General features: G+C 41.0%; 1 protein-coding gene across 6 annotated transcripts in view; it reads left to right on the forward strand.

Moving 5' to 3' along the window:
* The window catches only part of EDAR (ectodysplasin A receptor), a 494,038-nt gene that overhangs the window by 431,992 nt on the left and 35,206 nt on the right, over positions 1 to 26,840 (forward strand). For 5 of the 6 annotated variants that reach the window (XM_086934280.1, XM_086934284.1, XM_086934283.1 and 2 more), the window contains 4 exons: positions 898 to 1,026; positions 1,120 to 1,194; positions 5,564 to 5,633; positions 11,630 to 11,789. In XM_086934280.1, the coding sequence (XP_086790406.1) occupies positions 898 to 1,026; positions 1,120 to 1,194; positions 5,564 to 5,633; positions 11,630 to 11,789 (434 nt within the window). The remainder of the gene's footprint in view (positions 1 to 897; positions 1,027 to 1,119; positions 1,195 to 5,563; positions 5,634 to 11,629; positions 11,790 to 26,840) is intronic. The other variant, XM_086934281.1, reaches the window with a different exon arrangement.

Genomic DNA, 26,840 nt, shown 5'->3' on the forward strand with positions numbered 1-26,840 from the left:
CAGGTGTGAGCTACCCCATGTGCTTGAACTTGTTGGTCGTGATGGGGTCGTCTAGTCAAAGCTCTAATGTGAAGCTCCTAACTCCACATCTATCGACAGAGAGAGCCCTCTCTGAAGGAAGGTGTGAGTTGGACGTTGCAAACACAACAGCTGGAAAAAGGGTAGAGATGAGGGTCAGGTGCAAGGGTTAGGTAAACTGTGAAGGCCTAACATAGGGTTTTCAGCCAATATGCACATGTAACTCCTCATCCTCATTCAGGCCAAAGGGGTTTCTTGAATCCCGACGAATGATGTACTGGGATTCCAGGACACGTAGCTGCTTAAGTCTGTTGCCCCCTCTCGGGTTCGCAGGAATTCTGTCAATGCCAAAGAAGGAAAATTGATTAACATCGCTGTTATGGAAGCGTAACCAGTGGCGCGCAGTATATATATGAAAACGTCAACCTTCTTCAAATCGTGCTTGAACCTTTTTACCACTGCTTTGTATTCTCTGTATTTTTAGAAAAATAGATTTTACGAATAGACACTTGCACTTTAAAATCAATCAATCAAGTGATTTGAAAAGCGCAACTACTCACCTGTAGTGCAAGGTGCTTTAAGGTTTCTCATTGCACACTAAGGCCGTATCACACTTTTAGACACTATATTTTATTTGCTTTGAAGCAACATACGCACTTGCCATTTTAAATGGGTTTTAACAGATCGTATTATTATGAAAATATGAGTTGATTTTATCTGTTTTGAAAAGGTGTTTTATTATGATTTACATTGCAGAGGTTTTCATTAATCATGCAATAAATATGTACTTACTTACTCACTGCCTTGTACTGAGCATACCACCATAATTGGATTTGACTAAAAACTAAGGTCAGATGACTCTAATCTTTGTCTTCTTAGCAGAGCTTCCCGGACAGGGGCACCTGGCCAATGCTCTCATTATTGCCATGTCGACAATATTCATCATGGCCGTGGCGATCGTACTCATCATCATGTTCTACATCGTGAAGGCCAAGCCATCTTCTCAAGGTAACCGCTACAGTGCTGTCCTTCACACTGCTAGATGTTGCATGCAGGTTAAGGGCCTGAGCCATTTTTTGACCCCTTCTCCTTCTCTTTTAGCATGCTGTACCCTCCAGTCAGTCAAAACAGTGGAAGCCCAGACAAATAAACCTGAAGAAAAAAAGGAAGCTCAAGGTTTGAAAATCTGCTTAACAAGGTTTTTAGTTGGTGGGATATTCTTATAGATGGTTTTTAAATGAGAACTAAAGGACGCTAAAAGTCAAAAATATGTTTGTCCACTCCCTCCAATATGGTCCAAGTAACCTAACTTGGTTACTGTTGACCAAGTCAGCCCTGGCTAGTCTGCATCTTTGCTTCTTGCGGTTGTGCAGACAAGTGCAATAAGTACAGGGAGAGAGGACAACTGTAGTGCCAACAAGGTGGTGAGAGTCCACACTAGGCATGAGGGGCTCCTTAAAAGTAGTTTTCTTAACCAACTTCTTATTTGCGCCCAGCATTTGGTAGAGGGGAGAGCACCACCCTGAGACTTACAAAGAAATGTTTTACTATGACTCAGCCCAGGATCCCAGAGTGTTGGCTTTCACGGATCTGGTTGTTTTGTTTCAGAGTTTTATATAAGAGAAAAACAATGGTTCCGTTGGGAGTCACGCTTACTTAGTTTAACCGTACTTACTCAGAGATTTATATAGCGCAAACTTGACCCGAATCGGGTATCAGAGCGCTTTACATAGCACCAGTTGCATTACATGAGGACACATTAATTCCTCTGCCTTTTGTTGGCACTATATTATCAGATAATCTAAAGATAAAGCGCCATCTCAGGAATGAGGCAGTGATGTGCTCAAAACAGTATAAGGAAATATGCCCCACCATAGGTTACATTTCGGTTGGCAAATCAAGCAACATAATTAATCAAATAACCCACCTTGAGACAGGACCGAATAGAAACCATAAAGGTGTATTAAGTGTATAAGTATATTACAGAAGGCAAAATAGGGTTAGTCTGAATATATATATATATATATATATATATATATATATATATATATATATATTTGTGAACAAGGCACAAAGAGATTAAGGATTGGACTGTATATATATATATATATATATATATATATATATATATATATATGTGTATGTATATATATATATATATATGTATGTATGTATGTATGTATGTATGTATATATATATATATATATATATATATATATATATATATATATATATATATATATATATATATATATATATATATATATATATATAGATAGATAGATAGATAGATATCAGGTATTCCGCTTTCGAATGCGCTGAACCAGAATTTCGCCAGCCAACAAAGAAACTCGGACATAGATATATATAGATATATATATATATATAGATATCTATATAATATATATAGTGAATTAGCATAAAGTTTAGTAAACTGCAGAAATCAGTTGCTAAGACGAGGCTGGGATTTAAGCTAATAGATGCAGCATCAGACATACGGTCTCCCTCAAATAAAATAGGCAAATCATTCTAAGTGTAGTAAATCAATATGAGTCTGTCCTCTAAGAAAGAGAAAAGCAGCATCAAGGCTCAAGACAAAAAGTTTAGGCTGACTCAGAGTCCAGACCAAAGTCTGGCTCACCTCCAGAATGAGCCTTTTTTCTAATAAATTTTACAGTGAAAATCGATAATTTAGCATACGGTTAGCAAAATGTTACATGGCCTCAAAAAATCACATAAAAAGTTAAAAACCTCATCACCAAACACTATCCCAACAACATCCTTTAAATGAATATTCAATTACTACTCTTCTGAACTAACGTCATCGGATGCGATAGTACAAATCTAGCTACATGCAAAACAATGACAGCCTTATTAGTGCATATTTCGCTGCATGCAGAGTCAGTAAGAGATGAAAACTAGATCATGTTTGAAATTCAAGATGACGTCAGTTTTACCTAGTCGGGCCGATCCCACGAAAACCTAGTTCTGTAAAGTGCAGTGTTGTCGTTTTTAATTCAAAACACTCAGTACACCAAGCAAACATTTTAATTAATCAAAATATTTCCTACAATTTCCTTAACCCACTTAAGGGAGCATCCCCTCATTCCTGAGAGAAAGAGCTGTCCTCAAAACAAAATAAACATAAAATCCTTGCCATGTTAAAGACGCATTCTTCCATCTAGAAATGTGTGTAATATTTACATCTTCACTAGATTTCTGAAGATGATGTGAATCTGAGCTGTGACCCCTCAAAACTGATATTTATTGTATACATTCTTTATTTGACACTAAATGTAATACATAAATAAATAGACTAATACAATCATCCCAGCATGAGCAGCAAATTTACATACAAAATATATGCAAGTCAAGCTACAATAGAACCAGGATCACTGGACTGCATATATTTACATCTTAATCCCCACATACAAAACAGAAATCGTGAGACTGCAAACGCTGTAGATTTCCTTGTATCTGTTCTCAATATCCTAGTTGCTGTTGTATAATCTTGTATGCCCAGAAGCCGACAAAGTCGGCATAGCTATTCAAGTGGAATTTGCAAGGAGAGTAATAGTTCGAATTTACAGAGATCAATGCAATCAGATTTATTTACATTTTGGATGCTAAGCATGGTAAAGGAGCACTTTCTAAGGGTGAAATTTCCAATGGCTAAGAAATGGATGTTTACATGGGTCCTGGACAGCGAGAGCGCCCTGCCAGATTTGGCTTCAGTTTATGTAAATGTATGTGCTCTTTAGCCTAGGAATATCAGGAGAAGCCACAAGCAAGCCTCTGGGCTGTGGGCTGCCGCAGGGCTCATCACTGAGCCCTACGCTATTCAATGCATATATGAGACCGCTGGCTGGGATCGTCCGTCCGCATGGTATTAAGATCATTACCTATGCGGACGACACTCAGCTAGTGGTCTCCCTTGCGCGAAAGACTGGCCACCAACCACAGACCAGCCTGACAACATGCTTAGAACAGGTCAAGAGCTGGATGACGAAGTCCTGCTTGAAGCTCAACGGAGATAAAACTGAGCTTATGCTCCTTGGCCCATCAGCCCCCTCCACCGTGGAGCTGTTATGGCCCATGAGCTTGGGCGTACCCCCCACTCCCAAAGACAACATAGAAAGTCTTGGGGTGTAGTTGGACAAATCATTGACCTTCAATACGCAAGCAACTAAATTGTCAGCGACCTGCTTTGGCCTCATTAGGATGATGGAAAAAATCCTCCTGCTTCTTCCTTTTGAGGCCAAGCAGATAGTAATGCAAGGCCTAATCCAATCCCACCTTGACTTCAGTAATGCCCTGTACCTTGGGGCGCCCGAGTACAGTCTGCAAAAACTTCAGCGGATTCAGAATTGTGCAGCACGCACACTGCTTGGAATTCCACGTAGAATCCCGATAAAGCCTGGGCTGAGAGCTTTACGCTGGCTCCCTGTCAGGGAAAGAGTCAAATTTAAATCTATGTGCATTGCCCACCAAGCATATTGGAAATCTGGTCCAGAAATCAGTCACTCTCTGATCTCTCCCTACCAACCCAACAAACAACTCTGCTCATCCCACGCCTTTTTGGCGAAAGTCCCCCGGATCCGGAGATCTAGAGCTGGAGGCCGGTCTTTTTCCTACTATGCATCCAAACTATGGAACACACTCCCCCTCTACTTAAGACCTAATCCCAGTCTGCTGAGTTTCCGTAAACAGCTCAAAACCTTTCTTTTTAACTAAGCTAGATTAATCTCCGGACCGACTCACTGGAAGGTATTACCCTAGTTCCTAGCGCCTGGACACCTCAGGGCAGCTGCTGCGCTTAATAAAATCCCTTTTCCTTTCATTTCATCTAATGTGGGTATTCTAAACATATGGTGTCTTCTGTGACTTAAGTCAGACTCTCCTGTTTTAGAAAAAGCAAAATGTACCATTACTTCACACATTAAGGAAATATTTATTGAAATCAGTGGTTGATCCAAGCCTGAGTTGTCAAAATAGATTGGAAAGTTTGGAAAGGTTTACCCAGTCTGTGACAAAAAACCTTTCGCTTTACAAAGGGTGCTTCAGAGTTGCTTACACGAGGGTGACTAGTGACACTTGGCAACCATGTGTATCGTAGGGATACATCAGATGTATTTACATAGCATGTAATTATATTCTATTAGCTATTTATATAATGCTTTCATACCACTTGCAAAGCGCTGTATAAAAACCAATACATTTGATTTCTGAAATGGTGAATACGGTGTAGAAGTAGTCCCTCGCCCATGTCAACATCATAGGTGTTAGCATCTCATGGTTTTTCCACATGCTTCAAAACTATATGAAGCTAAATACACATATTAAATACAAAATAAAAATAAATGCATCAGATAAAAAGACCCAATGGAGCAAATGCCTCTCGACTGCTTTTTCAAAGCCTTTACTCTATTAGATGCTCTTACCAAAAACCTACAATTCTTGAACTCAGACTTCAAGTGAGAAAAAGTTTAGGAGAGATTGTTTAATATTGTTACACAGTCTAAATACACTTTTTTTTTCACTGCAGAAAACGTGATATATACAGAGAAGGAAGAATTTGAAAAACATCCAGAAACACCCGTAAAGACGGAGAAAAAGTGAGTACAAAAAGAACAGTTTTGGAAATACAAATGCCTTGCATGGAAACATCACCAAAAAATGTGAAATACAACTCATGTCAAAAAATCAAACATTTTGCTGCAATGATGGAGAATCACTCATTAAGATTTTAACTGGCACAACAAATAATCAATGACAAATCCAATAGACCTTGTTGAGCCACTGGTTTTGCCAATGCTTTTTTGAAATAATATTCAGCATCGGCAATAAACACACCCAAAAACCGTCAAAAAAGGTGTGGCCGCTGCTGGCAGGTGTGATAATGCAGTATTTAACATGTGTCCCCTTGTAGAAGTGTTTCACATCCATACATTTCAACAAGATTGCACTGATGAAACATTGACAAGGTGATTTAGACTGAAGCAATAGATTTGAAATTGATGTAAATGCCTTTTATGCATGTTTTATCACTAGCGCCTAGCATGACATGAGTCAAGTGCAAGCAGTGCTGGATCCAGTTTTAGCCAAGCGACCCACACCAGCAATAGTCGGTGGTAACTATCTGGGTTAAAAGTAAAAAATAGGCCATAATGCATATCAAATAAGAGCTAAAAACAGTTGCATGCGTCATTCCCCTTTATTTACTAAAGAAGTATAAATCAATTTCAAACACAGACATAGCGTCTGGTGTCAATGTTTTTGTGACAAGGTGTTTTTTGCGCTCAGTTAAATTTGTTTTATTTCACCCAGTAATCTTATGTTAAATAACTTAATTGATAAAACAATATTTTCTACATGCCACAGGTATTGACTATAGTGAAGGTATGTCTACAGGAAACCTTTCTAAATTTGGAAGCATCTCAGTCCACTAGTGCTGGGGCAGAGCAATCATTACTACAGCAAGTGCAGTGTCACCGTGGTCAAAGGACGTGAGGGGCACCGCCACCCCGGTTATCATGACCTTTCTCTTACCTAGATAGGTGCAGTAGAGCCTGTTTTACCTTCTTGCAATCGGGTGCGTTGAATCTTTGCATCATCAATGCAAAAGTGTGAATACAGTACGAATAATAAAAGATCAAATTGATCAACTTATCATATTAGATAAAAGAACCTGTTTGGATTTATCAAAGGACCTATGTTGGTGTGAATTTAAAAGAAAAAAGACCAGAGAGTGATTGTTTAGAAATACCAAACATATCCTCCAAATCATAGACAGTGTTAGGAAATTGAGGAATACAGCCCTCCCCTTATCAGTCAATGCAGAAAAAACATTTGGCTGGGTACATTGGACATTTCTTGTGAAGGCACTGGGATCATATACCTTCGACCCAACGTTTTGCACAATGGTCCTCAGTATCTAAAGGGATCTAATTGCATGGGTCGCAGTTAATGAAGTCACTACGGACATGTTTCATATTACAAAGGGCACAAGATTGGGCTGCCCCTTGTCACCCCTTCTTTTTGCCTTGTACATGGATTCCCTGGGAAACTGAGTTAGATCCAATGAGATCACTGGATAAGAACAGGGAATCAGATGCACACAACCAATATGTATACTGATGATGTCCTGGTGCCTCTTACAGATCCAGTCCGTTCACTATTACCCCTCACGGAAGAGCAAGTTACGTTTGGCTCGGCATCTGGCTTCAAAAATTAACCTGCAAAAATCTGAGATCCCCCAAACTGGGGGCAATAATTTGCTTAGCAAGAGGCAGAATGCAAGAGGGTGGGAAATTTCTTCGATAGGGAGGGCATAAAATTCTTCAAACTCCTGCTCCACTCAATTTGCGGTTCTTCCACTCAATTCAGACTTTGGGGAAGTGCTAGGTTTCCAGCAGTGAAGCTTCTGCTGGCTCCACTGTCGAAAATTGTGAATATGCCTCCTTACTACGTATGCTTTTTTCCTGCAGGCAATTACAACGTGGTTGTTACAACAACGCATACCATTACCCCACAAATGGTAACAACGACTTGCTCTAAGGGGGGGTGCTGGATATTAGAATAGTATAATTTACTATTCCAACTCCGGTATTTGCAACAGTAGGTAAGGTGTTCGATTTTAAATCCAACACCTTCCGTCCCCTCCACAAGTCGTTGTTCAGACTTGCGGAGTAATGGTATGCGTTGTTACAACGCAGTCGTTGTAGCGATCACATTGTAATTGCTTGTGGGGAAACGGATTTGTGGTAAACGATGTTTATGAAACATTTCTGGCCCATCTGCCAGAGGTCTGACAGGTCACACAACCATCAGCTTGTCCTATTTAGGGTCAGGTGCCCATCACTAGATTTCCCTGCCAAAATGGGCGTGGAAGACATGGTGGTCATAGACATGGAAATCACATAATGGCACCCATGTAATGGGGGAAACCTCTGTGTGCATTGGGGTCATTGAGTTTTTGATTTTTAAGAATACACTCCTGATTTGTGAGTTTATTCTTGAAAAACAAAAAGTTTGCCGAGCTAGTAGATCACATCTGGCACCAGTTTGGCAAAGCTTCAGTGACTTCAGTGGATATTTCACCCCAACAGCTCCAGTGAAAGCAGAGAGATCCTTGCCTTCCTGACAGAAATCTCTAAGTATAGCGGACAGTTATCCTCCGGCCTCTGCCGATCTGGAGGCTTGGAAGGCCATCCACCGCACGACCATCCGCTGTACGACCATCCGCCATACGACCATCCGCTATACGACCATCCGCTATACAACCACCTGTCGTACTCTATATCACCCCCCTCTTCTGATCATGGCTGCTAGGAAACCATGTTTGCCAGTGTCATAACTGTTGAAGCTCCCCAGTTGACCCTTGATTACCAGAAGTAGTAGCACTTCTATGCTTCCAATGAAAATTGACTATTTGAGGAAAGGATGATTCACTATTCCCATGTCAGTCCTCAAATATTTAGGGAAATTCCCGTTTATTCGCAGGCATGCAGCACATTCACCTTAAAAGGACGAGTTATGGGGCATGGGCCAAGGGGGGGTTTCAACAGACTGAAATCTGCCCATGGGGGTGCCTCCCTGCCTGCCTGGCGTCACCCTGCATCTGGTATGTCCTCAGGTTATGTTATGTGCTAGATGGCCAGAGCAGGAGGGTGCACTAGAGGAACTATAGCCCCTACACTCAGCCTGCACCTGACTTTTTTGGGAGTGTGCCTGCACCAGAAACACGCCAGTTAGACTCCACCTGCAGGGGCGGCCTTAGGCATGTGCAAGCTGCGCACCTGCACAGGGCCACCAAACCCCAGGGGCCACCACTCCAATATATATCCCTAATATAATAATCCTCTGAGGGTGGATACATATTTGCGTGGCAGCCCCTAGCAGGGTTCTGGCAGCCTCCGGCTCTGTTCCACTTCCAAACACCCTGACCACCCCCCCCCCCCTCTTCACTGGCCTCTGTGCTCCACCATGACCCCCTCTTCCGGGGCCCCCTACCTTCGCTCCCTGCCCAGGGCCGCCATGAGCCTAGAGCCGCCCCTGCCACCTGCCATTGTGTTTCCTTCCGTGTTCATTGCAGCTTTCAAATGGTTCTTTCTCCATCTCAACCTCTGAAACCATATGGAAATTATTCCCAGGCGGAGCATGAGTATGTGGGCAGGAATTATTTTAGTTAAATAGATAAATAAAATGCACATATGTTTTTGATAGAATTGGAATAATTGACACCAGAAACAGCCGAATAAGCCAGCAGTAGTGAAAGCATGCTGATGCCGCTGAGGTATATGCTGTACATGGAGAACGCCTGTGAATATTTAAAGTGACTGACATCTGTTTATGGTATGTTTTACATGAGTTCCTGCTATTTTATATAATAGTAAATCTTGCTATGATTAAATGTATGCCCGTGTCAGGGTACTCCTAGTATGCTCGGCTACAGCCTGAAGATTTTCGTGGCCACGAGCAAGACATGCTTTGGAGCACCTGATCAGAACACAGTTGAAATTATGACCAGTTTTCAGCTCTGCCAATAAACCCTATTTAGGCGGCAGGCTCCTGATTTTCTAAACCAAAAATCGCTTTATTTTGGCTGTCTCCTGCCTGAAATTGACTCTGCTTCAATACGATGCATTCTCACGATTATTTATTTTAAATCTCTCACTTTCTTCTTCTAAAACTGATGGGATGTATGTTAACACCCTCCTGATATAAACTAAATTCAAAATATATGTTAATCTTTCCGAAATCGGAGCAAACAAAAATAGCCAAATGTTCACTCAGTCTGCATCCAACAGTCAATTAGTACCAAATGAAAGCTTGAATAAACATTCATAACACGATTTTGCAACTGGATCTAGATTTCTTGTTGTGCTAAAAACATATTAATTCAAAATCAGTGTGTAGCCAACCTGTTCTTCGTTTATAGGAGAGACACAAAGGGGGTGAATAGGTGAATGGTTAAATGGACTGGTTGTAATGTTTAGTGGACTAGTATGTACTATTAAAGACATAAAGACATAGGCTAGATCCATTCTTTAGGCAAATGTGTTTTTTATGACATGTGGCTTCAGATGTGTTTAATAAGTTTATAAGTTACTCCCCGCAGCAGGCAAATCTTGTGTGTCCTTCTGTGTGGGCTGTTCAGATACAACACTTATTTTTTTGAGACTAAGTCTTACATTTCTTCATCAGGCTTCGGCCCTGATAAAGAGAAATGAAGGCAGAAAAGGCAAAAGGAAGAGAATGATACGACAGTAGTAACTCGGGGAGAAAGAAGGAGTGCAAAAAAACCTGCAAGATTGAGATAGAGAGACCAAAAATGTAGGGTGGTGAAAGAAAGAGGTGTGGGGTCGAATCCAGGCTAGGCAGCCATGTGATTTGACCTTTCTGGAAATTGGCAGAGGACCCCTAAGAAAAACTGTGGAACCTGCACTTATATTTATTTTTATTTTTAACAAACTAAGAACTGAGCTGAACAACCTTGCATTGGATAAGTGAAATTTGATTGAAAATTGAGGGAGCATGGGACTGGCCTCCATATCACACTTGATGCGCAACTTTGTTTCCTTTGTGCTGCGGATGTTCTCGTCCTCTTTCCTCTACAAAAACTAAGGGCTTGATTACGACTTTGGGGCAGTTGCCCTGGATCTATGCCAACACAGCTGCACCAAAGCCGAGCAGGGACCACCCGCCTTATTATGAGTTGAACTCGTGGAAGGCGGACGGTCATTCGCCTTTCCCATGGTGATGCCTGGAAAACAGGCACCACAATGGGGACGGGAAAAAAAGAGGCAGCATGGCATGGTCGGCGACATCTGTGCAGTGCTGCAATTTTGGTGAAATACAGACAGGGGGCACATGTGCATATCCCCATTGGGGGGTGCGGGGGGGTATGTCCCCTGTAGGTCCCCCTTTGTTCCTCCACCATCATCCTTTTCATGGCGGGGTTCCTGCCATGAAATGGCTTTCGGTGGCGGAACTCGTAATATGCTAAGCGGGACTGCGCCATTCCTGCTCAGCATGTTACATTGTGGTGCAGCTGCACCAGGGAATGACTGTTCCCTGGCACAGCAGGTGGTCCTCCGCCGGACCACTTTTGAAGTTGTAATGCGGCAGACAGACCACCACCACCACAAGTCTGGCGGTCTTACGACTGCCAGACTAATAAAAGGGTTCCAAAATTCTCCACCAACTCTCTCGGTTGCTGCTTTCCAAGTTTGCTTTCTCTCTCTAAAAACACAAGGTCTTTCCGTACTTATGCTTCCGTTTTTAGTTTTCCTCCCTCCACCATGCTGTCCATTGATTGGATCTCATTGCTTGTGCACACTACACTCTCATGGCTCATTCCCCCACAGGGGCGTGCTGATTGCTACAAGATCTCTGTCCTCCTATGCACATGAGTTATTTTCACCCCTCCCCTCTGCGCATATGGCATTTTATAAGTTGTCTCTAGCTATGCACACTACACGTCCACTGCAGTTTTACCGCATGCTCGCTGTACTGACAACTGCCCTTGATACTGGAATGATTTATAAACTGCTGCATTGAGATTACTTGAAATTAAAGACTTTTCTGTATCCTTTCCATTTCTTTCCAGTGAAAATGATGCATCATCAGAGAATGAACAACTTTTAAGCCGCAGCATCGACAGCGACGAGGAGGCTGCCTTTGAGAAGCAGATAGCCACAGACCTATGTCTTTTATCCCTGGTTCACTTGGCCAAGGAGAAAAATTCTACGCACAGCAAACTAACAGTGGTAAGGCACACATCACCCTAGCACACAAGCTGAAGCATTTTCGGGTTTGGGAGACAGAAGGGCAAGTTAAAGCATATGTTTCTTACAACTGAGCCTGTGGTATGAAAGCACAATTGCATTAAGTATACAATGGTGATGACCGAAATACAGCAACATTCAGAACTGGGGTGTAAAAACACCTGCAATAAAAATCTTTATATATTTTAATTTCAAGGTGAGAAATAGCGCACCTGCGGTGAAAACAGGTCTGTACCTCAGCATTTAGCCACCCAGAACTAACACCTTATGCTGCGGAGGCGAGTAATAGGTGGTGCCCATTTTAAGATCAACTCGGAGTTTATCTTATTTTGGGCAGTAAATGATATCCTCTTTGGGCAGTTTTTTGTGGTGAGGATCATGTTTATGTTTTGTTAATCAGAATATTAGGGTAGGTTATATTGGGGTCATATGAGTGCAACATTTGTCTTAGCCCCAAGCAGTGCTTTGATGCTTTGACCATGACACTCTCAGTGATCAGAACCCATGAAATCATGTGCACATTAGATGCAGCAGTTGCTGAAATGGGTTTATGGTGAGCAGAGAATGCAGTAGGGAAGCCTAATAAATTTTATTACTGACATCTGTGAGTTGTGCATTTACTTGGACCTGACACTGAATGTTTTTGTCACCGTTGGAGGTTGACCCCTCACTCTTTGGACACCAGAGGTTTGAGTATACTACTTCTGTAGCCTTCCTGATTCGTGAGGCCGTGTGAGATTGAAGAATTGAACTCTGGGCTCATGGGGAGTTATTATTAGCATCGCCATCGCAACCTGAGGCATGGAAGATATTAGGAGGATATCTTATAGGATGTATGTCATTACAATGCATACTTTTACAACGCATACCTTTACAATGCATTTTTTACACCGCAACATCCATAGCAATGCATTCCATTACAACGCATGCCATTACAACAAAATCTTTGAAACTTCCATTACACTGCATTCCACTACAACGCATACTACATTTACAACGCATACCATTACAACGCATACCATTACATTGCATGTATGGTAAGTATTGGATAGTGTAGGTGTAAAAATTACTATTCTAACTCCAGGGGGTGCAACAGTAGGGTAAGTGTTGGATAGTGTAGGGGTAAAAATTACTATTCTAACTCCAGGGGGTGCATCAGTAGGGTAAGTGTTGGATAGTGTAGATATGTGTTGTAATGGTATGCGTTGTAATGACTGCGTTGTAAAGGTATGCGTTGTAGTGGTATGCATTGTAGTGACATGCATTGTAAGGTTTGCGTTGTAATGGCATGCGTTGTAATGGATGTTGCGTTGTAAATGTTTTGTTGTAAAGGTAGTGCGTTGTAAAAGTTGTGTTGTAAGTGTTGTTTCCCTATCTTATAAAGTGTTTGAGGTCTCTTGTTTGTAGTGCAGAAGGATGCTTAAATATATGTATTTAGTAGTACTGAGATTGAAAGGTCTCACTGTGGAGCTCATGAGCCACCTTAGGTGTTTACTTTTTCTAAGTACCCTTACCTTGTGAACAGTATGGCTGTTGTAAACCTCCATGCTTCTCTGGTATTTAAGATTTATGAATAATTTCCCAAATTCTATCCTTAAAACCAGGATCCCTTCAGACTCCACCCCTCCTGTCCTGTCCTATAGTTTCCAATCTATCCATTATATTTATACCTTCTCTGCCCCTTCCTTATGGGGTCCTTACTTTCCAGCCAGTGGCAGCAGCAGAAGCATTACACTTTACTATCTAATGAAAGCGGTGCACAGTAGCACCTCTTTTATCCCTAATGCATAAGAAGATGAGGAGAAAAAGGCCCTCTGTTAGTACTTCTTATGTGGCCAGTTCAATAGCAGACTTTACTGAGCTGAATGAAGGCAATACACCAGTGTAATTAATTTAACTTTTTCTAGAAAACAAATATTGTTCAAGAATTGAAAATGCAGAGAGGGATATGAAAATATTTGCAAAATTTACTTTTAAATACTAAGAAGACATTTAAAAGCAGACAGGTGAAAGTTAGAAAGCTATGTATATATATATATATATATATATATATATATATACATATACATATATATATATATATATATATACATATATATATATATATATATATATATATATATATATATATATATATATATATATAGATAGATAGATTGAAATATATATATATATATATATACATATATATATATATATATATATATATATATATATATATATATATATATATATATATATATATATATATATATATACATATATATATACTTTTAAAGGTGTGCAACCATTCAAATAAATATGCATGCAAGTAAAAAGATTATTAATAACTCGTCATTTGCTTTTGAGTATACGATGTACTCTTTTCTATATTGTATGTACGAAACCAAGTTTACTAAGATTTGAAACATTTGCCAATTATTTTCAAGGCTTTCTATTTAGAAGTATTTCACCTGGAAGATGTAAGCAATCCGTCAGAATCAAAGTCTTTCACATCTGTTTGTCGGCCATTAAACCTATGGATTCCATAGATATGAAGTATCAAGAAAAGGTACAGGGTATTTCTTATTTTGACGTGAATGCTACAAGATGTATGGTTAAGTACATTAAATAATGGCAGATGAAAGTAAAAGTGCATTGTTATAGACAGGAGTTGGAAAGCCAAGCCTGTCAAGATCCCACAGCATAGTAGGAAGCACAGAGACCAGTTTCCCAACATAACAGAGGTGGATTGTTCAGCTCTGAGATAAGGATTTCTTGTGACATGCCAAAGCTCATAAGACCTGCAGCTGCCCTTACCTTGTATAACCATAAAACTGCAAGCCTTGTTGATATAACAGAAGACTGCTAGGCTGGGATGACAGGCAGATGTGCTATTCAACAAGGAGCCAGCTTTCCAGGATACAGTCACTGGTAAATAACAACTGGACTGTAATTGGGGTAATCGTGTCAAAGTGACACTCATGCACAGGGTCCTTGTGTAACGTGAGCATTAGATCTAAGGGACCAATAGATGTCTGAGCTGTGGCTACCGTCATCCCGTGTAGTAAAGCAAGAGATGTCTGCAGTTTTGGGGCTGTCTCCTCTGCATGTAAATACCAGACTTCTCACCCTAGCAAATATTTCTTGCATGTGATACAAAGTGGTAGAGGAGAACGTGCTTTGGAGGTGGTGTAGCGGTAGAGAGGGGGTAGGATGTGGAGCAACAGTAATGCCTAGGTAATTAAGAAGCCACCCCTACCATCGACAACAAAGCCACCAGTGGCTGCTTCCCTTGTCACTCAGAGGGAGACTCCAACAGTGAAGATTCTCTTCTAGTCTGCCTAGATGTAAAGGGTCCAGCATATTTTACTGTTCACTGTATGAACATGCCTCTTAACTATGTGACGACAGTAGAACCATGTGAGTTAGCAGACCCGAAGTACACTTTTGTTATCTATTAAAAGGGTATTATATTTTAAGTAGGGTTTGTATTGATAGAGTGCCTCTGCAGGGACTGCCTTACCCATACCCTACTTTTCCATCTAAGGATGGTCTGTGGCCCGCCAGCCGTTTACAATAACTCCGCTTTTCTCTGCTGAGGTTTAACAGTGGAGGACCAGGAGTGATGGAGATGCATCTTCTTGCAAGATCAGGGGCACACATCCATTCCAATTCAACTATCTGGTCTGGGGGAGGAAGTATCCTTGACGGTTGGTCCCTTTTCACGTTCGGTTAGATGAGACCATGAACAGGAACCTTCCAGTGAACTATTGAGACCTTTGTGAGAGATGTGAATAAACGGGTCCACGTCCGCTTCAAGGAGGTTTGCAACAGCGTAGAAAAGAAAAATAATGGTGCCCGATAAAGAAATAGAAGGAGACAAAAGAGGCTAAAAAAATAACAGAAGAGCAAAACAGAAAGTAGAGATAGGTTAAAAGAGAATGTGTGAGAGAAACGGGAGAGAGAGAGTGAGAAGGCGCTATGGCGTGGCACTGAGACAAGTTAATAAACGTGAGGCAGGTAAATTAAAGAAGTCATGACAGGATAGATTTGGTGAAGTTAAAGATCATTCCCTGCTTCGGATGTCAGTATTTTGAAGCTAAGAATTGAGTAGTTATATGAGGTGAAGAAGGTGAACATCAACCACAGAGAGAAGGGACTGTGGTTTTTAGGTCTATGCACCAGCCTTGTCTAATAAAACCAATTACAAATAAAGAAATCATGCATATATGCTACATGGAGGTGTTTTGAGTCAGCCCGCTTCATCCATTGGTATTAAACTGTCTATCACATTTTGCTACGAACCTCATAGCAAGGGGAAATTAGCCCACTTCTGCCATTGTATCCCAAATACTGTGAGTGACAGCAGTTTCAGTGATTATTTCTGCATAGAATGAACTGCATGTCTGTGCCAGGGAGGATGGGCCAATATTTACTTAATTGGTGCTTTTTCTTTTAATTATTTATCTTTTTCATTTTTTGAGTAACTCTTTTATGTTTAAACCAGGTCTTGAAGTTACAGGAAATATTTCCAATACCTGTTCTAAGTACACCTGCCTGCTGAGAGGCATCACTACTGGTCTATTAAAATTATATGCTATGATTATTTTATTTATTTTATTTTTTCATAAAAAAAATGTTATTGCAAGAATATGGCTGCCATGTTTACGTGATGGCATGCTTTTTTTCTTCTTTTATATCTCTTTCTTTTTATCCATGTACTTGCAGTAAAACATTTAAAAATGTAAACCATAATACCAGCTTGTCAAAGCCAGGGTTTTGGGCTGCCTGCTGCTTTTCTGCTCACTTACAAGGACATAGTTCACATCCCAACCTCTATCAGTATTATTCACTGTATGACTTACCACACCCCGATCACTGATGCACTGTGCCTTCTGCCCTGCTGGGGGTCTTTGACTAATTTTCTTAACTTACTGTCCTCAAGTTTAACAACTCGAGCCAATTCTGCTTAGCAGAAGTTCAGTGGTTCTGCTGTAGTCTTCCCGGGTGCAGTTTCCTCACAACAGCTCTGTTCAAGTGCAGCCTAAAGATGCTCCCAAATTGTCAATCCTCCACAGAAAAGGTTTCTTTTCTTCTATTTTCATGTTCTATCCATCCGATTTCTACAATTGATTTATGGATTTCTTTGCACAGTGCTCTTCAATAGCCTCAGTTTAAGTCAGGAGTACTTCAAGAGTAAGTCACACCTAGCCACAAAGCTACAGTGAGATTTGATGTGCTTAAGTAATCTGAAATACAGCTTTATGTTGAGATTTGAAGCAAATCAATAGATCCCATTGTCATCTCATAGATACACTATGCTATGATTTATTGCGATAAACCCTGGGGCAAAACTAGACACATCTTAGAGATGGTTGTCTATGAATAGAGTTTAATAAATTTGATGAGGTGCATCCTGGAGTTATATTAAACAGTTCAAAGATGCTCCAGGCAACACCATATTTGCTTCAATGCAAACCATACATAATACGTTAACGTACGTATCGTGTAAATATGGAATCTTCCAGACTTCTAATTTCCTTCGGAGCCAATTTTTTGGAATCTGGCCAAGTGAGAGCAGTTGTTGCCAGGAATATAGCTTCCTGAAACTTTGATACTCTTTGGACTCACACTTCATGTATGTGTTGTGGTGATTTATAAAGCGCCAATATCGCACCTTTCGACACCTTAGAGTGCCATTTGATTCGAATAAGCTGCATGTGGATGTATTTTGGCAGCTGAAAACTACATGTGAGAGTTATTTATTTGTCAGAGCAGTTGTTTAAACCGTACGTTGGTGGCTACTGAAACTTCCAGTTACATGTTTAAAATAATTCTACATTCTTGCTTGGGGCTATTTCTATATTTATTTACTTGTTGTAACATTACAACTACACATCTGACAGAATAAAGTTGCTCCACTACTGTTGACTGTACTTTGACTCTCTGTTCACTCCCCTTATCCATTGTCTTTTAAGACCTAGTAGTGATTTTTCCTCCACTGCCCCATGCCTTCACAATCCTTTCTGTGTACAGGGATTTCCATAGGTTGCGTACTATAGACTTCATCCATTTCCTCCCAGATGGACTTATGCTGTTCCTTGTCTCTTGGGACAAAGACATTAAATTGTATTCTCTGAACTAAATATATATTTCTATCATTGTTTCGCTAATATGCAAACTTCGCTGAACAAGCTTCAGCGGCATCTTGTAGAGTAGATTATAGTGGCTAGTCATGGATTTGCTTCAAACAATATGATTGGGGAAGGATTACGGAATGGTATGAAGTCCATGGACACCAGTAATACCTAGTGCTTCCTGGGTTGCATACGGTTGGCATTCGTGCAACTCCTGCGTGATATTGCAGGAAGGAGGTTTGCTTTATTACATGGTATGATATGGCCTTTGGCAAAAGAGCTACTAGTTTGCAAATTGCTTATAGCGCTCTCTTTGTTTTGGTTTTTTGGCTGTATTCTAAAGCATTATTAGCTCCTCAGTGAAACACATTAGCTATTTCACTGTTGGCTGTTCGGTTGCCTCTGTTTAGCCAGAAGCGTCTCAACTACACGGCTGTCATTGTGAGTTGCCAATTTTCACATAATTGAGTTTTGATTCGCAGAAACGTGTCGAAAAAAATTCAGTTTGGGACACAATGCCTTTTGTTGATCGTGCATGGTTTGAGGCCATTCAAATGCGCATGAATAAAAATGGAAATAAAAACATTTGCAGAGATTCCACAACCAATATATTGATTCACAGAAAGGGGTGTTCCTGATGAATACACTAGAATCTGCCCAAAAATTGCAAGAGGTACTGCAGTCCCCGAGACCCCCCCTCACAATAAGAATGTCTTGTAATTGAGAAACAATTTATGGTTACATAATGAGCAAGCACTTAATTAGCGTTCCAAACGTATTTATTATTATTTATTTAGTTATCTTTTATATTTTTAGTTAGTTTTTTATTATGCACAGAGAGTGTCTTCCTTCGTTGCAGCCGATGTCAATACTTCTAATGATTCAGTGCATTTTTATATTTCAGGAGCATACATTAGATAACTAGGTTTTCATTGAATTACAGTGTATTTAATTATAGTTGTTTGTTATTGTGGTGTTGGGTGGATTGAGATCTTGGTACATAAGTGGGCAAAGTCTTTAGCAGGAGGACACAATTGCAGATGTGAGGGACTAAGATGGGATGGGTGGTCTACATAGAGTGGGGGGAATGGGAGATCTATTTTAGATGTTAAGGATATCCACAAATTATACAATTACAAGCTGTTAGTATAAATTGCAGTAATTGACATAATAACAGCGGCGGCTCCTCCACTAAGGTGGAGAAGCGTCACCCCACTGCTTTCTGAACAGTGCAAAGGAAAAATAAAATTATAATAACGTAACGTTATCGTTTTATTTTTAATATGGAGCCAGGTTAGGAGGGGGTGGGCCCGCGTCAGAGGGAGGAGCAGGGGTTGGCCCACCATAAGGCCAAACCGTCATGCGCACTTAGCATATTCTCTACCCAGCTTTATTTGACAGCCTAGGTGGAGAACATGCAAAGGTTCCTACTCCCTGTCTGAGCACCGAACCAGGCCGCTCAGACCAATCACGGCGCTGCTGTCATGTTGGTGACAGAAGCATTGTGATTGGCTATGGGAGTCTGGGATCCAAGAAAACAGGGAGGAGAAAGAAGAGGCAACGACTGGCGTCCAGCGACCAGCAGATAAAACTTTCTTTCCCCTACCCCGGCCCGACCTCTGCTCCCTACGAGCCGCAACTGCATAATAAGTGCTTAAACCATTAGGTGTAGGTCTGGCCCTCCAGGACCTTGATTTACTTTTTGACTAGGATGGTTTTAATTCTTGTATTTAACACTAATAGGTACTCTTTTCAATATTTATCTAACAGATATTATATTCATATTTATGGTTTTCCAGAGGGAGGTGGGGGCTTAGGATATAGAAAGAGATGCTGCCCAATTGTAGATTTGGGAGTTCAGGATAGCAAGGAAGAACGCTAACAACATGGATCTGTCTTAATTAATCAAATCTAGCCATGGCATAGTAGCCAATATGCCAAATGTCATTAAGCACCGAAGAATTGGAATTGCGTTTAATGGGGCTGAGTCAGATTGTAATCATTCTGGCTCTCTATTTATCAGAAACTCAAAGCCATTTCAGGTGCCAATGTAAACTCTGACCCAGGAGCAGACCTCTAAGGGACGCAGTGAAATGTCAGCCAGAGTATGAGCTTAGACACTATTATGTTCTCTGATTCTTTGGGTGCAAGTACCGTTTTTGCACAGAAATGGAGATTAGAAGGTCTCCTTTCACCGCCCCTTACATTTGCAGATTAGACCTTTAACCACATCGCTGCGGCGGCTATTCTGCCGCAGCGCTAAGTGGGCGGGGCGGCCGCTCGGCGGCCGCATGCTGATGTCGGAACCGCTCCGTCATCAGCCGCGGTTAGGCTGTGCTGATGACGGAGCGGTTCCGTCATCAGCACGGAAAGGGTTAAGATAAAAAAGATAACTCACCTTAAAGAAGTATATCTTTGCCTGAATAGGGCAACTGAGAGATGTCAGACTATGTGAGGACTCTTTGATGACTGGATGTATTCACTGTAACGAACATAATTGTACAACCAAATGCGTAATGACTTCTTTAGTCTGGAAAACTCATCATGTGCTACCATCTCATATAACAGCTTGTTTTCAGCATTGTACAGCCTAGAGATTTACTATATGCACCCTTCCAGTTTCTGGCCAATCAAAATAGATAAATACATTTTTTTTAAAAAGTCTAAATATCTTCAATTTCAGTCCTCCATCCCAAATCACACCATGTACAAACCTCTGCCCATAACTATTCCCAACATTATCCTCAACGATGCATGCATGTTATTGAAAATATATCTATCTTCCTGCAATGTTCTTCCTGGACCAAATCCTTGACTCAATAGTCAACCACAGTTCCTTTAAAGCAGTCTGAATTACCCTTCATAGTGTCTTCAATAACTTAAGCTGATTTGAAAATAATCATGACGAGATTATGGCTAGATGTGAGGTCCAATAATATTTTCCTGGTACGCTTAACTACTTTCATTTTACAGTAGTTTTAAGGACCTTTAATATTAAAATAGGCATTATAGCCTTTTACAGTATGGATCAACACTATAATGTGATTAATTTGAGAAGATGCTTATGTATTACAAACTTGAAAGTGAACTGCCTGGTAGCTAATTGGTAGTTAAGCCGGACATACTACAGTAACAAATTAGTCCTCACCATGTTGACAGGATTTATAAATATGCATACACCAGCAACACCACTCTGATAGACATTACCAAATACAGACGAAAGAAGATGGGAAAAGTAAGAGTTCAGGGATTGCACACTGGAACTCCATTAACTGCCTCTATGAGCCCTGAGCACTTAGCATCCTTAAAAAAACACTGAGGGCAACATTTTCTAATAAACCCATGACACATAAGCTCAATCGGTGGCAGTGCGCTCAATAAATATTTTTTAACATAACATAACATAACATAGTCAGTTGTGTCCACTCCAGGACACCGTATATGTGTGCATGCATGTGTGTCCTTGTGAGGACACCGTACTGCTGCTTGTCCTCACCAGCTGTCCATTGATGTTTGTCAGCTGACAGCTGGAGATCCTTTTACCAGCTGCCTGTACCTTGCTCTCCGCGTTCGGATCCCGTGTTGGTGAACACTAATAAAGAACTTTCTTCTATCAAGCTGTACCTTGGAGTTCTTTACAAGTGGTGACGAGTACCAAAACCGGAACCCACCGTCCAGATTGGATCTTAACAAAAGAAACTAAAGATAAAACGACATATCACCTGACTGACAATAATTCAACAAAAAGAATATATATGTACATGAAAAAAGAGCACTGTAAAAATAACCATCAGCTAAACGATCGCAAAGGACTACAGAACAAAAGGTTTGTGAATTTAAAATTTAATACATGCACGTAGAGAGTTAAAAAGAATAAAAGCGAGTGAACAATTTAAGATGCTCAATGGTACAGCAAAACCCAAAATACTACTAGCAAGAATGTAATGATATGCACTTCTAACTGTAACCAAGTGTTCAGCATTGCTAAGTATCCATAAACGCGCACAACAAATACAACAAAGGATAATCTCCACAGAAGGCAAGTGACAGTTCAACAAACTTCCCAACTGCCAGCTGTAGTGTAACGTCACTAACAGATGGAAGCTACTGCGTGACGCACAACGCAGGAACATGGAGGCCATCTTAGGTGAATTAAAGTCAGCAGTCAAGCTCAATTGATGAAGTATCACGAAATATTACTTGCGGCCATTTTGAACTTTCAAGAAAAGTAAACAAATCAGTCAATTTGAGTCTCCTACACACCGCGCGAACGCGCAGTACAGCCAAACAGAATCTCACTGAAAATGACAACAAAATTAAAAGATCGGAAGAAAACGTAAACATAAAGGTACGGCGCAAGTTGTGTGGGCACATTACTACAAAAAATATATAATATAAGGAGAATAAACTATAACGCATGTGATCGATGCAAAGATACTGAGAAATGGGAGAAACACTTTCAAAATGCATGTTTAGTCTCTGACCGTCAAACCAATTACTATACTGTCTACAATTGATTGAGATTCTATAGAAATTATAGGGGCCATTTGTTCAAAAACATATAAAAAAACAAAGCATTAAAACATAGTTACACTTTCCCTCTTTACAGCGCCATACATTAACGCTACCCAAAAAAATAAAAAAATTAATATGGCATCTGGTTACTTATGGAATCTCTCCCCCCCCCCCACAGTCATTCCTACCAGGTGCGGGTGAACCCTTACTCAAATGGGAAGAATGGAGGGAGTATTTCAACAATTACATATTACAATTTGAGGATGACGATGAGTTTACCTCTAAAAAAAAAAATACAAACTCTTATTGAATTGTCTTGGGGCTGGTGGAATCAAAGTTTATAACAACATAAACAAAAAAACAAGAGGGGAAAGTGAGGATGATGTTTACGGAAACGCAATTGATGACCTAAATACATACTACAAGCCAAATGTGTTCGCGGGTGTGGAGAGATAAAAATTCTTCTGCAGGAAGCAGGGAAAAGAAGAGTTCCGTTGATGATTATGTGTGCGCATTCAAAAACTTTCCATTGAACTGTCGTTTTGGCACCTTGCATGACGAATTCATCAGATACCATATTGTAATCCAAGGGTCAAATGCAAACATCCAGGACAACTTATGGGCAAAACGGGAGTACCCTCTCCTAAACATTAGACATTGCTAGAAAAGCGGAACTACCTGATCGTTGCACAAAAACAGTCATTTCAGAATGCAATGAGAAAAAGGAGAGTAGTACACAAGTTAAGCGCACACCAAAACAAACATGGGGCAACAAAACAACCAAACCAGTATAAAACAAACAAATAAACAATGAAAAGAAACTTTGCTATAGGTGCGGCGACTTATCACATTGGGCAGATGACAAGAAATGTCCTGCTAGAGAAGTGAAATGCATGTACTGCGGAGTCATAGGACATTTCCAAAAGGCATGCAGGAGGAGAAATATACAATCTGTCAAAACTTGTCAACGATGTAGGCGTATGCCACCAAGAAACATCAGATGATGAAGACATTAGATTGTGTGTCCTCAGTATAGAAGACGAGCAGCGAAACGAAGTCAGTGCAAGCAAGACCACACAAACTAAGAAACCTGTCCGTGATAGGACAATCGGGGTGTAAAAATCAGGATTGTCGCCGATTCAGGCTCGCCTTACACAATAGTAAATTGAAGGGTTTGGGAAGAAAAATTCTCACCTTGCATAGGAAACCACCTAGAAAAGGCTGGCATATCTATAAAGTCATTCTCAGGTGAACCTATTAGGTTTTGTGGATTCAGGAAGCTTAACTTTACATATAAACGGAGGGAGTCAGATGGAACTGTACCTATCCACAGTTGGTCCCTCAGTACTGGGATGGATGGATCAGGGTAATTTAGGCATTATCCTTGACCCCAGCCAGTCTGACTCTGTCCTAGCTGAACAAAACCCAGACGACTACAGCAAGGCCCTATTGGAAATGTACCCCAAGGTGTTCAATGGCAAGATTGGAGCCTTGAAGGGGTACCAACACAAGATCCAAGTAAAACCATAAGCCATTTCTGTTGTACATAAGACAAGAAACCTACAGTTTACAGTTAAGGATGAGGTCAAAACACAATTAGAGAAACTGCTAAAGGAAGGCATCATAGAACAAGTGGACGCCACGGAATGGGTTGCGCCTTTGGTCGTGGCAAAACGCCCCATCGGCAAACTGAGGTTATGTGTCAACCTGCATGACCTCAACAAAAACATAGTCGTCAAACAATTTCCCCTTCCCAAAATAAGTGAAATGCTGGCTACAACAAAAGGGGTCAAATGGTTTTCGACTATCGACTTAAAGTCGGCGTACCACCAGGTTCCACTACATCGTGACAGCAAAAATGTCACTGCTTTCATCACACCCTTTGAGTGTTTCCAGTTCACAAGGGTGCCATTCGGACTAACATCAGCGGCAGCAATGTTTCAGAGACTTATGAGCAATATCTTCAAGGGAGTTACAGGTATATTGATGTTCCAAGATGACATCCTCGTAATGGGAAAGACCAGGGAAGAGCACGAGAAAATACAACAAGTACTGGAAATATTGGAGGCAAAGGGACTCACAGCAGAATACAGTAAATGCAAATTTGCGCGTGAATCTGTGAATTACCTGGGACACGAAATCAACAGTAAGGGAATCAGCCCAAAGAAAGACTTACTCGAAGCTATAAAGAACTCTCCAGTACCCAAAAACAAGGAAGAGATGAGGTCTTTCCTGGGTCTTGTAGAATTTTACACAAAATGAATCAAGAACTTTTCAACTAAAACCTACGATCTACGACAATTTCTAAAAATTAAAAGCAAATTTGACAAAATGCATTTGACACACTGAAATGGAATTGTGCAACACAATGCCCTTGCAGGATTCGATCCTTTGCTCAATAATACCATCACCACAGATGCAAATACAAAGGGACTTGGGTCAGTTCTAACCCAAAAGGACAACAATGGAGCTGATTGTACTATTGCATTTGCATCACGGTCCTTGACCCCAATGGAGGAAAAATTATCTGTCATCGAACGTGAGGCATTGGCATGCGTTTGGGCATTGGAACACTTCCGCAATTCCGTGTGGGGAAACAAAGTCACCCTATGCACTGATCATAAGCCTCTCACCAAGGTGTTCACAACGAAAGGCCTGTATAACGCATACCCCAGGTTAGCTCGCTTATCCATGCTCCTTTTTGATTACAACTACAGCATTCCCTATGTTCCAGGGGTGAAAAATGTAGTAGCAGACTTTCTGAGCAGGATGCCCGTGGATACTGCAGAACTTGACTCTCCAAATGAAATTGAAGAGTATTGTATAGCCAGCCTGGAAGAATGTTTCCAGGAAATCCAAAGGAAGAGTGGCAAACAGAACAAGAAAAGGACGAAGGCATTTGTCAAGTAATCAAAATGTTAGCAGGAGGATGGACACACAAAATATCTGAAACTCAGTGATACGTTTATGAAGTCAGGAACGAACTGTCCCACGAGAAAGGTTTACTGTTAAGAGGTGGTAGAGTAGTTCCTCCCACCACACTAAGAAAGAGAATTCTGCATTTATGCCACTAAGGACATTTAGGCATAGTAAAATGCAAAAACAGGGTGAAGGAAAATGACTGGTGGCCAGGTGTAAGCATTGAAATAGAAAGGATGGTTAGAGAATGCAGCATGTGTCTGCACTCAGACAAAACCCAGGTAACTCTTAGACCACCTCTTCACCCCATCACTTGCCCCGCCATGCCTTGGGAAAGGGTGGGGGTGGACATTATGGGCCCTGTACAGGAACATGAAGAATAGTGGTCCATAATCGTGATCATAAACCATTTTACGAAAGGGCCTGAGCCTAAATTTACCACCAGAGCTGATTCGAAGACTGTGGTAGAATTCTTAGATAGCGTGTTCATACGGGAAGGGCTCCCAAAACAAATTATCAGCGACAATGGGCCACAGTTCATATCCAATGCTTTCAGCACATACACTTCTAGAAACCAAATTGAGCATAAAACCACATTGGTGTACCACCCAGCCGGCAATAGCGCAGTGGAATGCTTCAACAGAGTCCTCAAGGGTATCATACAGCTGGCCAACAGCAATAAGCTAAGCTGGAAAAAAGAGATCCTTAAAACCTTGTGGGCCTACAGAGTACACAAATGGGCTATGATACTACTTGTCATAGCCCATTGTGCTCATGCGAGGTAGGACACCCCATACTAATGACAACGTGGGGTGGACATTAGCCGCTAAAAGAATGCACTGCTCTACTGACCAAGTGAGGAAAAGAGTTGAGCAAGTACAGCACAATTGCAAAACCCGGTATGATATTAAAACAATTGCAAACTGGTGCAACTCTCTGTTGGAGACATGGTAAAGGTTAAGAAGAGTGAGCACATAGAGAAAGGGCAGGACAAGTACTCCCCACCCCTGTCTGTAAGAAAGGTGTATTGTAACTCTGCTCTTTTGAGCAATGGAAGGGTGTGGCACTTCTCTGTCCTCTCAGTGTGCAAACCTTCCTCAGTGAACCCGGACATTACACCCCTTAAAGAATCTGGCAGTGAACAAACCTGCGCTAGTAAGCGCAACAATGCCCTGTCAGATTCTTCTAACTGTGAGTCTGACCTCGATCCTGTCACCTCAAGAGCTGAGACACCCAACACGGCAGCACCTACCACAGCTGACAACGCGCGTGCCACCACCCAGAGCACCAACACAAGTAGGGTAGTCAGGTTATTGCCCCCCACTCCTGGACACCATCAGTCACCCCTTGTCAGTACCAGCGGAAGTGATAAGAGAGTGTTACTACCGGTGAAACTCGGTGACTATGTTTGTGATTGAGCCCTTATGCTAAGCGATGCAACGTTTTGTTTATATCTCTCTCTCTCTTCTACCGCCTTCTC

Source organism: Lissotriton vulgaris, chromosome 8 (genome assembly GCF_964263255.1).
Source record: "Lissotriton vulgaris chromosome 8, aLisVul1.2, whole genome shotgun sequence".
NCBI classification, from domain to species: domain Eukaryota; kingdom Metazoa; phylum Chordata; class Amphibia; order Caudata; family Salamandridae; genus Lissotriton; species Lissotriton vulgaris.